The sequence below is a fragment of the Lynx canadensis genome, chromosome A2 (genome assembly GCF_007474595.2).
Source record: "Lynx canadensis isolate LIC74 chromosome A2, mLynCan4.pri.v2, whole genome shotgun sequence".
Taxonomy (NCBI): Eukaryota; Metazoa; Chordata; class Mammalia; order Carnivora; family Felidae; genus Lynx; species Lynx canadensis.
In genome coordinates, this window is record NC_044304.2 from 114,566,041 (window position 1) to 114,579,963 (window position 13,923).

The following is a 13,923-nucleotide window of genomic DNA, read 5'->3' on the forward strand; positions in this document are numbered from 1 at the left end:
GCCGGATTACAGTCTTGAAGGTCACGGAAAATAAAAATTCAGAATTTTACTCCCAGTGATAGGAAACCACTGCAAAGTTCTGGTGAGGGTGTGACGTGATCTTTTAAAAGGATCACTCTGGACATTATGTAAGAAACAGACTTTAATGTGTGGGGGAGGGAGGAAGGCTACTGCAAGTCTAGGGCAGGAATTCTCTAACCTGAATTGCATCAGTCACCTGGAGGACTTGTTAAAACACACACTGATCACACAAAAAGCTGTACACAAATGTTTGTAGCAGCTTTATTTGTAACAGCTAAAAACTGAGAAACCAGATGTCCTCCATGTATATCCATACCATGGTACACTACTCAGCAATAAAAAGGAATAAGCGATACACACAACCTAAGTGACCCTACAAATAAATATGCTGAGTGAAAGAAGCCAATCCCAAAGGTTATTTGGGTGATTTCACTTTATACCTCTTTTGAAATAACAAAGTTATAAGGACAACAGATTACTAGCTGCCAGGGATTTGGGATGGGAACGGGGTGTGGGTGAGGAGGATTGGCTATAAAAGGGCAAGATGAGGCTTCCTTGGGGTGACAGAAAAATTGACTTATCAATAGCAATACCCTGACACTGCGCTATAATTTTACATGTCGCCATTGAGGAAAACTAGGTAAAGGGTACAAGGATCTTTCCGTAAATTTCTTACACTGCGTGCAACTCCAGGACAATCTCAAAATAACAAGTTAACAATTCAAAATAATGGTTGAAGTAATTGAATCGCAGAGATTGCAAGGCTTCAACGTTTCCAGACCTAAAAATATACGCTTCTAACAAGTTTCCAGGTGATGCCAATTTGCCAAGAACCACCAATTTAGAAAACAGCACCTTGGGGCAAGTATTATTATTCCATTTTGTGGAAGAAACTGAAGCCTAAAGATTAAGTGACTTCACCAAGGGCTAGGAACTAGGTGGAGGGACAGGACTCAAACCAGATCCTATCAGTTCAGTGTTTTTGCCTAAGTCAATCAAGGTCAGGAATCATCTTAATCGTAAGGACTCTCTAGTGTCTAACACAGAAGAGACCACTGCTTGAATTCGATTGCATTACCCTAACAATTAAAATTTAATAAAATGTAGCTTAATTGTAAACATCTCACAAACTTTAAGACCCACACACATTCGAGTATGTAATAGTCTTAGTTCTTACCTGTGCTTTGAACCTGTGCTTAAACTCTGTTCCTTAGCTTCCCCAGATGGGAGATCAAGGAACTAGTCCCTTCCTACTTAACTCTGGATTTCTTACTTTAAAACCTACTGGGTTTTTACAGCTACAAGTTAACCCTAAATGAACACAAAACCCTAAATTGCTATTCCTATTAGCATTTTATCAAAATGGACACCTGACATAGTTTTACTTTCTCAGTTTCTGAAAATCTTGAGAAAGGGAAGTAAACATGCACCACAATTCTAACTAAACAAAAGTTCATAAACAACATTAAATTGTAGCCAGGCTGGCGGGCACAGTCTTAAACAATTCTATGGGATTTAAAGACTGCTAAGAGGTTTTAGCATTAAGTGCTTAGCTTTCAGGAGATGTTGAAGCAATTACATTAAACACTTGCCAAAAATGACTTTCTTGCAGTTAGCTCTCAAAAATTCCACTTTAAAATCTCCTTATGCAATAAGCCTCCATAACAGTCTCCTATGTCTCCATGGCAAAGGTAACAAAACTTAAGGAAATAGGCTTAAACAGCTAAGAGGGTTTTACATCGGGAGTAAGAAAGAACTTTCTGGGAATGATAGCTCTAGTCACCTGAGATTACATTTCATCATCATTCTCTACTTAAACACTGGATGCTTAAAACATCGAAGCCAATGGGCTCCTCCCAAATGGTGTATCTTGTTTCAGGCCTACTTTCCTATGTTAATTATAATTCTCAAAACTAAGAAAGTAGAGCTATTTTGTTAGGTTTATGGAAACAGCTAAATAAAAATAGGATTCAAAAACAGGTAAAGGTCCCAGGAAACCACTGAAAGCTAATCCCCATTAACTGCTTTAGTAGAAAGCCACTCTTCTATTTAACTATCCATGGCTCTTGCCCAGCCAGTTCTAGTTTCTGAACACCAGTGGGGAAAATCTTAGACTTAAAATTTAACTGACAAATATATCAGACACACAACTCCCAGAGCCACTCGCATCCCCTACCAACAGAGACACAGAACCCCTATTTCTTTCGATGACAACTTTACCTCAATGAAGTGCAGGAAATAGGGACATTTTGTCACAAAACTGAGAACTGTTTCTACTTTTACTACCTTAGAACATCCCAGAGGGAGTTATTCATTCAATGCAAAAGGAAAGTGGAATCCCCTTGTTAAGTGAATGGCCAGGAATGAACTTGAAAGTTCTATTTATTTGTTTGAGAGAGAAAGTGAAAGAGAGCGAGCAAGCAGGGGAGGGGGCAGAGGAAACGAGCGAGAGAATCCCAGGCGGGTTCTACACTGAATGGGGAACCGGATGCAGGGCTCGATCCCACGACCCTGGGATCATGACTTGAGCCAAAATCAAATGTTGGACACTCAACCCACAGAACCATCCAGGTGCCCCGAAAGTTTCATTTTTCAAGGTAGCATCTAGACACATATATAGATTCACTGTTTAGAAAAAGTACAAAAGGCTAAATTTTTACCTAGTGGTCCATTATATTCAATTCAATAAGGACTCAAGACATAACATTGTTAAAAACATTTATTTAGATACAGTCTATGATAAATAAGTCGGTAGAGGTTCCACTGCCACCGATTCATCTGAGAAGAGCCCTGTGCCATTCAACTGGTGAATGTCTGAACGATGTCCCATCTCTCATCCCAGCCAGAGTGCACACCTTCCATGTTGTTCCTGTTCACTGATTGCTTCCAAATCCAGATGACCTTTATCCCCAAAGTAAGCTAAAATGTTTGTGAAGAGGAGAAATAAATTAAACCCCAAAGTACAAAACTTGAACATAGTTTAAGAACTAGAAGATTTTATACATATATGTTTGTGTTTACTCGTCTATCAAATTCAGAGATACTTTAAGACAAGGATCAATCTCACCGAGCCAAAAAAAAAAAAAAAAAATCAAACATAGAGACATATATTTAAAGAAACACAGTTTTGCTACTTTTCAGTGTGGTTACCTATTATAAACAAAGAGGAAAACAAGTTGAGATCAATCAAAAGATAAATGACTCATGATTTTCATTAACATGAAGGACTGATGAATCCACAATATAAAATGGCATCAGTATTAGATACCATCTCAGTAAAGCTGAAAATAACATTTACTGAATGCTTTCTACGGGTCACTACTGTGTGGAAAGTTTCCAACTCCCAATTATGACCTTTATTTTAAATACATGGAAACCAAGGCTTTGAGATGGTTACCTAACTTAAGCAGCAGAGTGGGATGTGACCCAGGTGCTCTTAACCTTTGTACCACACAAATCCCAGGGGCAATTATTAGCCTCCATTTCAGCCTCAACTAACTCTTACCTCAATCATTCCAGCCACTAACTTGCCCAAACTTCTAAACTATTTCCTAAGAGGATTCTGGAGGAAGACAAAAGGTGTTTTTTGTTTTGTTTTTGTTGAGATGTTTTATTTCTATGCCTTGCTGATTAAAAATGTGATTTCTAGTAATATGTCACATTAAATGAAATCACATTACAAAATGATAACTTGAACATTCTATTTTTAAAAAGTATTTCCCTTTGCCTGGGAAAAAAAACCAACATGCATCTATTTCCAATTTTCAAAAGTGTATTAAAATTTTCCATTAAGCCCCAAGGATTTTTGCATACACTTAAGATATAAAAATAAACTACTCAAGGGAGCCCTGGGTGGCTCAGTCTGTTAAGCATCCGACTTTGGCTCAGGCCATGATCTTCCAGTTTGTGGGTTTGAGCCCCACATCAGGCTCTGTGCTGACAGCTCAGAGCCTGGAGCCTGTTTCAGATTCTGTGTCTCCCTCTATCCCTGCCCCTCTCCTGTTCATGCCCCGTCTCTGTCCCTTAAAAATAAATAAAGGTTAAAAAAATCAAAAAAACAAAAAACAAAAAACTATTCAACTATGAAGGGCTCCTCCTCTATGGTAAGGAGTATCCAAAATAAAGAGAAAAGAAAATCTTCCTTGGCCTTACACAGATAATGGGAACAATGATCCTCTTGGTTAAACCTCAGTGTTCATATATTTTGCCTAAGTGTTTTACTCATTACTGCTCTGTGTTTATTAAAGTACTGCATTTTGAATATAGACTCCTATCAACCAACATTTGCTGACCACATATAATGCACCATCTGGGTGAAAGAGGACACTAAAATAAATATGGTTCTAATCCCTAGGAACCCTATAACTTAGCAAGGGAAACAGACCAGTAAATCATGAACTATATATAAGCATTATAACAAATAAATTTCGGGCTCTGTGTTGACAGCTCAGAGCCTGGGGCCTGCTTTGGATTTTGTGTCTCCTCTCTCTCTGCCCCTTCCCTGTTCATGCTCTCTCTCTGTCTCAAAAATAAATAAACATTAAAAAAATAATAAATTTATATATAAACTTGACATTAATGAACAAATTTTATATTAATAAAACATTTACATTAATAAAAATCCTAGCTAATTCTGTTCCTTTCAGGGTATAGTACAGGCAACCCAGGAAGGTCTCTCTGTCGACCTCCGTAGCACAAGCAGCACGGTATATGAAATTCTCTAACTGAATAACCCTTTTCAGGCCCTCAACCAATTCTTATCTAAATCACAAATACCCCTGGAAGGAAACCAGAAGACGTCCCTAATGACAGAAAAGAATGAGACAGCAGCAGAGAGAGAGGAGCACTAAGGCAACACATGGTGAAGAAATGAAAGAGCAGGGGCTGGTTGCTTCATCCAGACTGTGGTAGCTGTGAAGGGTCAACTCTTGGTGGGACAACTGAAGCCAAAAAGAAGTACAACAGAAGAGCACATTCTATTCCCATCTCTGGATCCTCTATCACCTGACCTGGGGCACATAAAATGCTTTATCCCAGCTTGCAGATCCATTCTAAAAGTCCTACCACAAGAGCAATCCTACATCAATTCTTATCCAAAAAGCCACTAAGAGGTCAGCGTCATTTAATTAATTCGACTCTCGTTGACAACTACTTTAGGTACTTATAGGACAAAACGTACTTTAAATAAGCAACAAGCATAATATAAGGCAGAGAATCATGCACACAAAAGAATATTATGGGAATGCAAAAAAATGGAGAGGTCTCAGCTAGGAGAAGGGGGAAAAGATTTAAGTGATGACATTTGAGACTGGGCTTTTCTAGACATAGATTTTCATCAAGTGGAAACAAGGGAAAGAGCACTCTAGGCTGAGGGAGCACAAGCACTGGAGCAAAGGCACAAAAATATAGTTTATTCTGGGAAGCATGCAGTAGCTTGTGCTAGACCAAGTTCTCACATGATAAAGAACTGAAGTAAAGAAGATGACACAGAAAAGATTAAAAATTATTAACAGTATATTGCTTACATATTACTTGCCAAGTACTCATACTTCATATACAATATTCTTATTCAATCCTCATGAAAACTTTATGAAGCAAATATTATACACAACTTATATAGAGGAAACATCACCCTAGAAAAGTTAATGGCCTCTTGGGAAAAGGTATTTGATGATAATTTCCAGTACTTGGAAAATGTTCACACAGCATGAGCAGGCAATCCCATCTCTGATGCTTCCTAAGGTAGTTAGTATTTCCCTGTGAAAATAACTGGTCTGAGTTCAATCAGCTAGTAAATAGCAGATACATTACCTCAAGTCCCCATTTCATAGTTCAAAATGTAGAGGCTAAGAAAAAAACAACTTCGTGGGGACCACTTGAAACCAGTTTTAAGCCAAACCATAAATGGTTAAAGGGAGAGCAAAGTGAAGAAAAACAGCAGTGAAGACCATTTATTGAAGAACTTTATCAGGGAAGAAGAGAGTAACTGCAGAAATGGACAAATTGAGGGCATATACAGTGGAAACTTATAAGAAAAACCCCTTCCGGTGAGAAAGGAGAGGCTGGTAAGGTAGAGGGGATGAAGGAAATTCATTATCAGATGGCAGTGTGCTAAGAAAAGTGGTAAGATTATCTGGGGGAGCCCACATGGCCCAGTGGAAAGAGTGTAGGCTTTGGAGACCGACACCCTCCACCACCTACCGACTCTGTGACCTGCTCTCAAGTACTGAAGTGACAATTACAGACACTGTATATAAACCACCTAAAACAGTGGCTAATGCATTGTAGGTGACTGTTAGAGATATTACTATTATTTTCTGACCATTCTAGGAAAAAAAAAAAAAAAAAGGCTTAGAGTAGGAGTTTGAAGAAACAGAAGACCTAGAATAGCCAGTGAAAAGTCTGTTAGAGCAATCCACAAGAAATATCCGTAAGACAGAAAGTCAAAATGAAATCGCACAGCACCTGGACAGGCCCTGGTCATCATCGTGCCACAAATTATCAGTCCGTTACAGCAAACCTGCCTATTACAGATTCTGCCTTTATATATAAATACACACTTGTATACAGAAGATGTATATATGTATGTTCATGTGTGAACATATACATACGTTTGTGAGTACACAAACATGTATACTGTGGGTATGTGAAGTTTTCACAAGTGCTTATCCACTACTGGCAAGACTTTCTGACATAGAAATTTGACAATGCATTTTCAGAGCCATAAATGTTCATACACTTAGACTTACTCCCTTGAGAATTTATTATAAGGAAATAAATCAAAATCTATAAAATCTTTCTTAAAACGTTCACTATACTATTATATAAACTACTGAAAATTGAAAACCTAAATGGTAAGTGATCAACAAGTTGAAAATAGGAGACATCAATTGTAATTTTAGGTGAAGAAAATAAAATCCTATGTATTCTTGTTAAAATGACATAAAAGGCTGAATGAAAATAGAAATATGGCTAATTAAAAAGTTTATTCACCTTTCAAAGTGGTAGGATGATACGTTACTTCTTTTTCTTTTAAATACATTTAATTACGATTATAACACAGTATAGTAAAATCAAATTAGGAAGGGGAAAGAAAGTACTTACCTGATAACACAAGCTAGACTGGTCTACAAACTGCTGCAATTTCCCAACAGCCCAAAACTGTACTGACTAGTACAGCTCCATTTACAATGCCTACCACTACAACTCTTGCTTCCTAGTGATTCAGTGCTAACAGATGAACATTTGCCCTGCAATGTTTATTTGTAAGAGCAGTACCTCAAAACAGTTGGTTCAGGCATTCCAGGATCTGCACCCCTCTTGAATCCTGGAGGGTAAGGGGGAGGAGGAGAGAAAAACAGAATAAATAGCAATTAAAACCGTAGCAGACAAAACATTTGTAATTAAGAATTTTTCTTTTCAAATCAACCTAGGGTAGGCTAGAATGATATCCATATCTACTAGCACCATCTAAATTTACCTGTGTGCTATAGAAGTCTTGAGTCTTAACTAGGGTATGAGATTATGTCCAGGACTAACCAATAAGGAGGACAAATAACCTTATCCTTATTATATACACAATTAGCACGTAGCCCTTAGAACGCACTTTCATTATTAGTCTTTACTTAAAAAAGGTGCCACAACTACCATCATACTGGGTAAAAGACTACAAAGAACAAAATGAATTTTTTTTTAATTTTTTAATGTTTATTTTTGAGAGAGAGAGAGAGAGAAAGAAAAAGAGAAAGAGAGCATGTGCACGTGACAGAGGGGGAGGGGCAGAGAGGGAGACACAGAATCTGAAGCAGGCTCCAGACTCTGAGCTGTCAACACAGAACCTGATGCAGGGCTTGAACCCACAAACTGGGAGATCATGATCTGAGCCAAAGTCAGACCCTTAACCAACTGAGCAACCCAGGCTCAGCTTTCTTTTAAAGATTTTTTTTAAACAATATTTAAAAAACTCAATTTTTAAAAAAACAATTGAGGATATCTTATTTTATCCTCTTTTGGATAAACCTCTTTTTATAAAGCAAAGACTGGAAATAAAAAGGAAAAACACCAAGTTATTGTTTAACAATCTAATTAAGTCAACACTCTTGTTACAAGTATGATCAAATAAACCTGCTACCATTTAAAATATATTTATTAACTGGATAACATATATCTAATTTGTTGATTAAAATGAAAGTAAGCATCAAGAACTGTGAGTGGTATGAAATTTTACCCCATTTTCAAGACAACAAACTAGCCTGCCAGTTTCACAGATGCTGGTAGAAGACACAAGATCGTGAGTCAAAAACAAAGGACAGTTCATTACTCCTAGCAATAACTATAGTCAGAATATCATCATTTTTAGATGAACCCTGTGTTTAGGGAAACACAATCTTTTGTGATGGGTAGTGAGCACTGCTTCCCCTTTGCTCTAAAAGGAGATACTGTTTTCCAAGGCTGTTCACTCCACAAACATCCTTAAAAATATGGAACAAAAGGTGGTCAGAATCCCTGCTCACAAAATTTGTAGAAATTCAAGACACCATGGAGAATTGTCTTCCAATAGGTAATTCATTAAAATCTTCCTACTGGTTAATGTCTAAACAGATTATCATCATGCCACTGTTCTATTTTATGGCACTATATTCCCATGTACTCCCTGAAGCCCTAAAAGTTATGTTTAAACCTAAATTCAATCCACAGTTCTAGGTTTTACTGAGAGCTGAGGGGGAGAAGAAAAAGAAACTGCCTGGGAACTAGGTTGGACATAAAATTAAATTTCTATAGCAGCACTGTCAACAACAGCCAAAATATGAAAAGAGCCCAAATATCCATCGATGGATGAATGGATAAAGATGTGGTATATATGTACAATAAAGTATTACCTGGCAATCAAAAAGAATGAAATCTTGCCATTTGCAACTAGACGGATGGAACTAGAGGGTATTATGCTAAGTGAAATTAGTCAGAGAAAGACAAATATCTTATGCCTTCACTCCTATCAGGGCTTTAAGATACAAAACAGATGAACATAAGGGAAGCAAAAATAAAAACAGGGGGAGACAAAACATAAGAGACTCTTAAATATGGAGAACAAACTGGTTACTGGAGGGGTTGTGGGAGGGGGAACGGTCTAATTGGGTAAGGGGCATTAAGGAATCTATTCCTGAAATCACTGTTGCACTATAAGCTAACTTGCATGTAAATTAAATAAATTTAAAAAAATAAAAAGAAAAGAAAAAATTAAATTTCTACGCAGTGAAAGGAAAAAGACAATGATTAACAAGGAAGAATTACTAAAAAGATAGCTCTAACATTACTGTCAACCTGAGTTGGGAGCTAGGGTGAAAAATCATCATAATGGCAGTGCTAAGAAAGAGAATACCTCCAGTGGGCACAATAGGAAAAATAAACTCGGGGGGGGGGGGGGCAGGGGGGGGGAGGGGAAGCATTCTCTTCCGACCAAAGCCCTTGATACAGAGAATGTAGCAACCAGCTACAACTTTCTAGCTATAGAAAAGGAACCACAAAACAAAAAAGGGAGGAGCGAAAGATAGATGTAAAGATTTATAGAGGAGCAAAGAAATCAGAGGGTCCAAAGTGCAAGCTAAAAAAAGGACTCCCTACATGCATCAACGGAAAAAGGAGGCACAAAGAAGGGGAAGGACCTAAGTCCTCATAACTTTCTTAGCTAAAAGGAGAGCTCGTCCTAGTGTTTGACTAAGTAAACTGGGTCCTTCTACCATTAAATCAAAGTTGGGGGGGGCAGAGAAAGAGGGGGTACACAGCTTGTAAGAGCAGGCTATCACAACTATGTGTTCTAATCCTTGACACCTATACAAAGTTGCTAAACTCCAGAATAATGCTTAAAAACAAACAAAAAAACATTCAAATAGGTAGGAAAAAGATCTTTTTAAGTCTTTATACCAAAGTATCCCCAGATTACCGGCAGGTTTACATTGCATGGGGAAATGGGAGTGACAGCTACCTGGAAAACATCCAGCAAAATTAAAGGCTGTCAAGACTAAGAGTGAATGTACTTTATCTTGAACAATGCAGGACACCTAAAACAAACAGGAAGCAGCACCTTGTTAAAATCACAGGGTTTTAAAAGTGTGAAACTGAGTTTTAGAAAATATCAAACTGTATGCTCAACTGATAGAGCTGGAACCTTTCCTTTCCACCACACTGTACACCTGAAAGTAATATTGTGTATCACCTATACTTCAAAAAAACAACAACAACAAAAAACCCCAGAAAAACAAAAAACTATCCAAGACTAGAAATAGGATAAAGTCCCAATGTACAGCCCTAGGTGTCAATATTTGTCTAAGTACTTAAATGCTTGCAGTACAGCACAGTGGTTAAGAGTATGGGCCTTGAAGGGGTGTTTAGGTGGCTTAGCCAGTTAAACCTCAGACTTCAGCTCAGGTCATGATCTCCCAGTAGGCTCTGTACTCGGGGCCTGGAGCCTGCTTCTGATTCTGTGTCTCCCCCTCTCTGTTCCTCTTCCAATCGCACTCTCTCTCAAAAATAAATAAACATTAAAAAAAAAAAAAAAGTACGGGCCTTGATACCCCATTACTTGAGTTCATAGTTCCCCACTTAACAGCTGTGTGTCCTTCCGAAAGAAATTTCTGATTCCATTCCCTCACCTATAAAATGCGATCCTAACAAAAATCATCCAAACTCTTCACTGTGCAACTAAGAAAGCAAAAACTATTGTCATAATCATGCTTCAAGACGGGGCATATCCACGAGGTCTACAGGCCTCTTTCTATTTAGGACCACCTGTAGAACTGAGGACAAATGCCGGGAAAACCCACCTAATGACAGAATGAGTGGTCGCTTTCAAATATCTCAGGTCGTCTAACTCTCCCAACAATCCTCAAAGATAGGTCACCTCCATTTTATAGATGTAAAAACAGAATGAGAATTTAAAAAACTTGTTAAAGACCATTAAAAAAAAAAAACAGTAAAGGACAGACAACTTGAACTCAGGTTAGACCGACCCCACTGACTAGACAACATCAAAAGGACGTGCACGGCGTGGTCCGGTTTCTGTCTCCCGCCCTAGAAAGCCAAAAATGGAGGCAAGGCCTCCGCATACCCTTCCCTCCCGTCTCCTTCCAGGTTCTCCTCCTACTGACCCAGGTAAATCACGAGAGGAATAAAGCCCCAGCGGATGGCAAACTGGCCGCCCTTAAAGAGCTGCTGCAGCCTCTGCTTGGCCTCTTTGCTCAGCTTCACCATGGCGACAGCCGGAGCGGCGAACTGAGAACACTTCAACGCGAGCAGCAGCTTAGGGACTCCGAAAAGGAAAGACGCGCACGCGCCAAACACCGCATTTACGGCAGAAGTCGTGACGCCGCCAGCAGAGGTCGTAATTCATCGCCTGTCCAGACAAGACGCCCCTCCGCGGCGCTACCTGTGGACGGCGCATGCGTGTCTGGTTCTTCCCCGCCCTCCCCCCCGGAGTTCTGATTTTACTTTCCTACATTTTAGGAATTGCCGGGGTTTGCTGATTGTGGGATGCCCGAGGCAGTGCTTTGGGGCTTCCTTCAGCCTGGAACGCACTTTATCCTTACCCATGTTTTATTGTGCACCTCCAAGTGTTCCTCTCCTGAAAAAGAAGGAATATTAACTAAATTCCAAAGGACTATGTTTTAGTCCCGACTCCCATTCTGACTTGCTGTGCAGTCTTGGGCAAAGTGTTAATAACCACTTTCAGTGTCAGTTTGTTTCTTCTACCCGCAGGTTGAACTGCAAGGGAGGTTATGAACTGGGCCACTATCCATGTTTTCTTTGATTCCGCGGTGTTTCGTTGTTTTTCTTCTTTGTTTTAACATTATAAATTACTTGCCAACATTTTTAAATTTGGGTAACTTCACAAAGAAGCTGGCAAATAGTAGTGCAACAATCAGCAGGAGTGAGAAATGACACACCTGTTCACCTATCTTGCCCTCATTGGTTTTAGAATTGCAGTGGATCTCACCCCTGGCTGCACATTAGACTCACCTGAAGAAATTTAAAGACATACTCGTGTTGGGGACCTACTCCTGGAAATTCTGATTACTTCAGGATAGGAGCTGGCCCATTGCTTTGCCATCAGTTTCCCAGGTGATTCTAATGTGTAGCCAGTGTTCCCAATTTTTTTTTTTCACTAGCTTCCTGACTGACCTCTGTTGTTATTTGAACTTTGATCCTACTCCAGGACTTCTGGATTTCTAAGGCTGTAGGAGATTTCTAAGTCCTTGTCCCTGAAGGCTTTCCTAGATTATCCCCAAGATACATTATGACATTTTCTGTCAAACTCTGAAGGTGCCCAATGACACCTGAAAATTCCCCCTGCCTTTATGGCTTTTCCTGTATTTGGCTCATCTTCATGACAATAACCTGTGACTACTACACCTGTCACTGTGTTAAGTGTTTCAAATATAATAGTGGGTTTTAATCCTTAAAAGAATTTAAGATTGCATTGCATTAAACTTGTTTTACTAATTCTTGTAAAGAAAAAAATATATATTACAGGTCTCATTTTACAGACAAGGGAACTGTTTCTAATCTTTTTATCCAAATGCCTAATATCATATTTCTGCCAGTTGGGGCTGAACAAAACCAACGTCATTTGCCTTCATCAAACATTAATTGAGCCTTACTGTATGCTAGGCACTAGGTATATAAGATTTTGTTTAAAGGCATTGCCATTAAGAATTTCATGTTTGAGTAGAAAAGACGAGTAAACAGATGATTCCAATGCAATGTGAATGTGCTAAATTCCATAGTAAATTATACACATCTGAGGGGAAAGTGGACACGTTTTAGGAGGGAGAGCTAGCATTGTGATTTCAGATGATTAGAAAAAAAACTTAATAGGGAGCATGGGACTTAGCTGGCCTTGATGAGTATTTATAAGTCCAGAAACTCAACTTTATCTATTGAGGCAGAGATTGCCTCCCTTTCTCCAGCCTTGGCGCCTCAACCCTACCCCCAGTTTTCCCTCCAAACTTAATATCCTGCTGAAAAACTTCAATACTAAATCATTGAAAGATATATAAAAAGCACACAGAAGATATTCTTCTCCTATTATAATAATAATCACCATATATTTGTTACTGTGTGCATAGAGAGAAAGAAAAATAGAGAAATATACTCCAAACTCTTTGTAGTAGTAATTATTTCAGGGGACAAGGGAAGGAATTATTGGAAATCTTCAGTTTCCATGCATATACCTCTGTAGTGTGTTACTTGTCTTTTCATAATGTGCACATACGACTTTTATCAAAAGAGGAAAACAATAAAGGTAGATTTTAAAACAAAAGCACACCCCCCCCAAGGACTCCACATTGCCTTTAGGATAAAAGATGAAAGATCCATTGCACAACCTACAGGGTTCTTGAAAGTATCATATTATCTCTCATCTCTGCTGTTACCCTCTGCCAGAAATGCTTTCCCACACCCTGTTCTTATTTAGGGCCAATCAAGTATCTCCTCCAAACTGTAATCTCCTTTGACTTGCTTCTGCCCCTGTGTAGGGCAAGTTGAACACTTTCTCTGTTTCTCTGTGCCACCATTTTCAGGTTGATTTATTATTATTTAGACGCCTATCTCCCCAAGTAGATCACAGGTAGAGACTCTGTCTAATTAATCTTATATTCCCAATGACTGTATTTATAAACACTTATAAATTGATGAATGAATTTCATCAGGAAATAACAGCCTTAATAATCATGCTACTTCATCTGTCACAGGGCATGTATCTAAAAGCTCATTTGTAAATTTACAATTGGAGATATCCTTAGCAAAAAACTGGCATTCTCCTTCCTAGTGAGCAAAAATATTCAATCAATTAGAAATAACTAATACTTACCAGGCACTTACTATATGCATGCCCTGTGCTAAGGGCTC

At 38.7% G+C, this 13,923-nt stretch overlaps 1 protein-coding gene across 2 annotated transcripts in view; it reads right to left on the bottom strand.

Annotated features, from left to right (window-relative positions):
* Window positions 1–2,722: 2,722 nt before the first annotated feature.
* Window positions 2,723–13,923, bottom strand: part of TOMM7 (translocase of outer mitochondrial membrane 7) — a 37,174-nt gene continuing 25,973 nt past the window's right edge. The window contains exons 4-6 of one of the 2 annotated variants that reach the window (XM_030308089.1): window positions 11,604–11,638; window positions 7,300–7,348; window positions 2,723–2,940 (exon numbers count right to left, since the gene is read on the bottom strand). In XM_030308089.1, the coding sequence (XP_030163949.1) occupies window positions 7,315–7,348; window positions 11,604–11,638 (69 nt within the window). In that variant the 3' untranslated portion in view covers window positions 2,723–2,940; window positions 7,300–7,314. Of the gene's footprint in view, window positions 2,941–7,299; window positions 7,349–11,165; window positions 11,343–11,603; window positions 11,639–13,923 lie in introns of those variants that run through there. The other variant, XM_030308090.1, reaches the window with a different exon arrangement.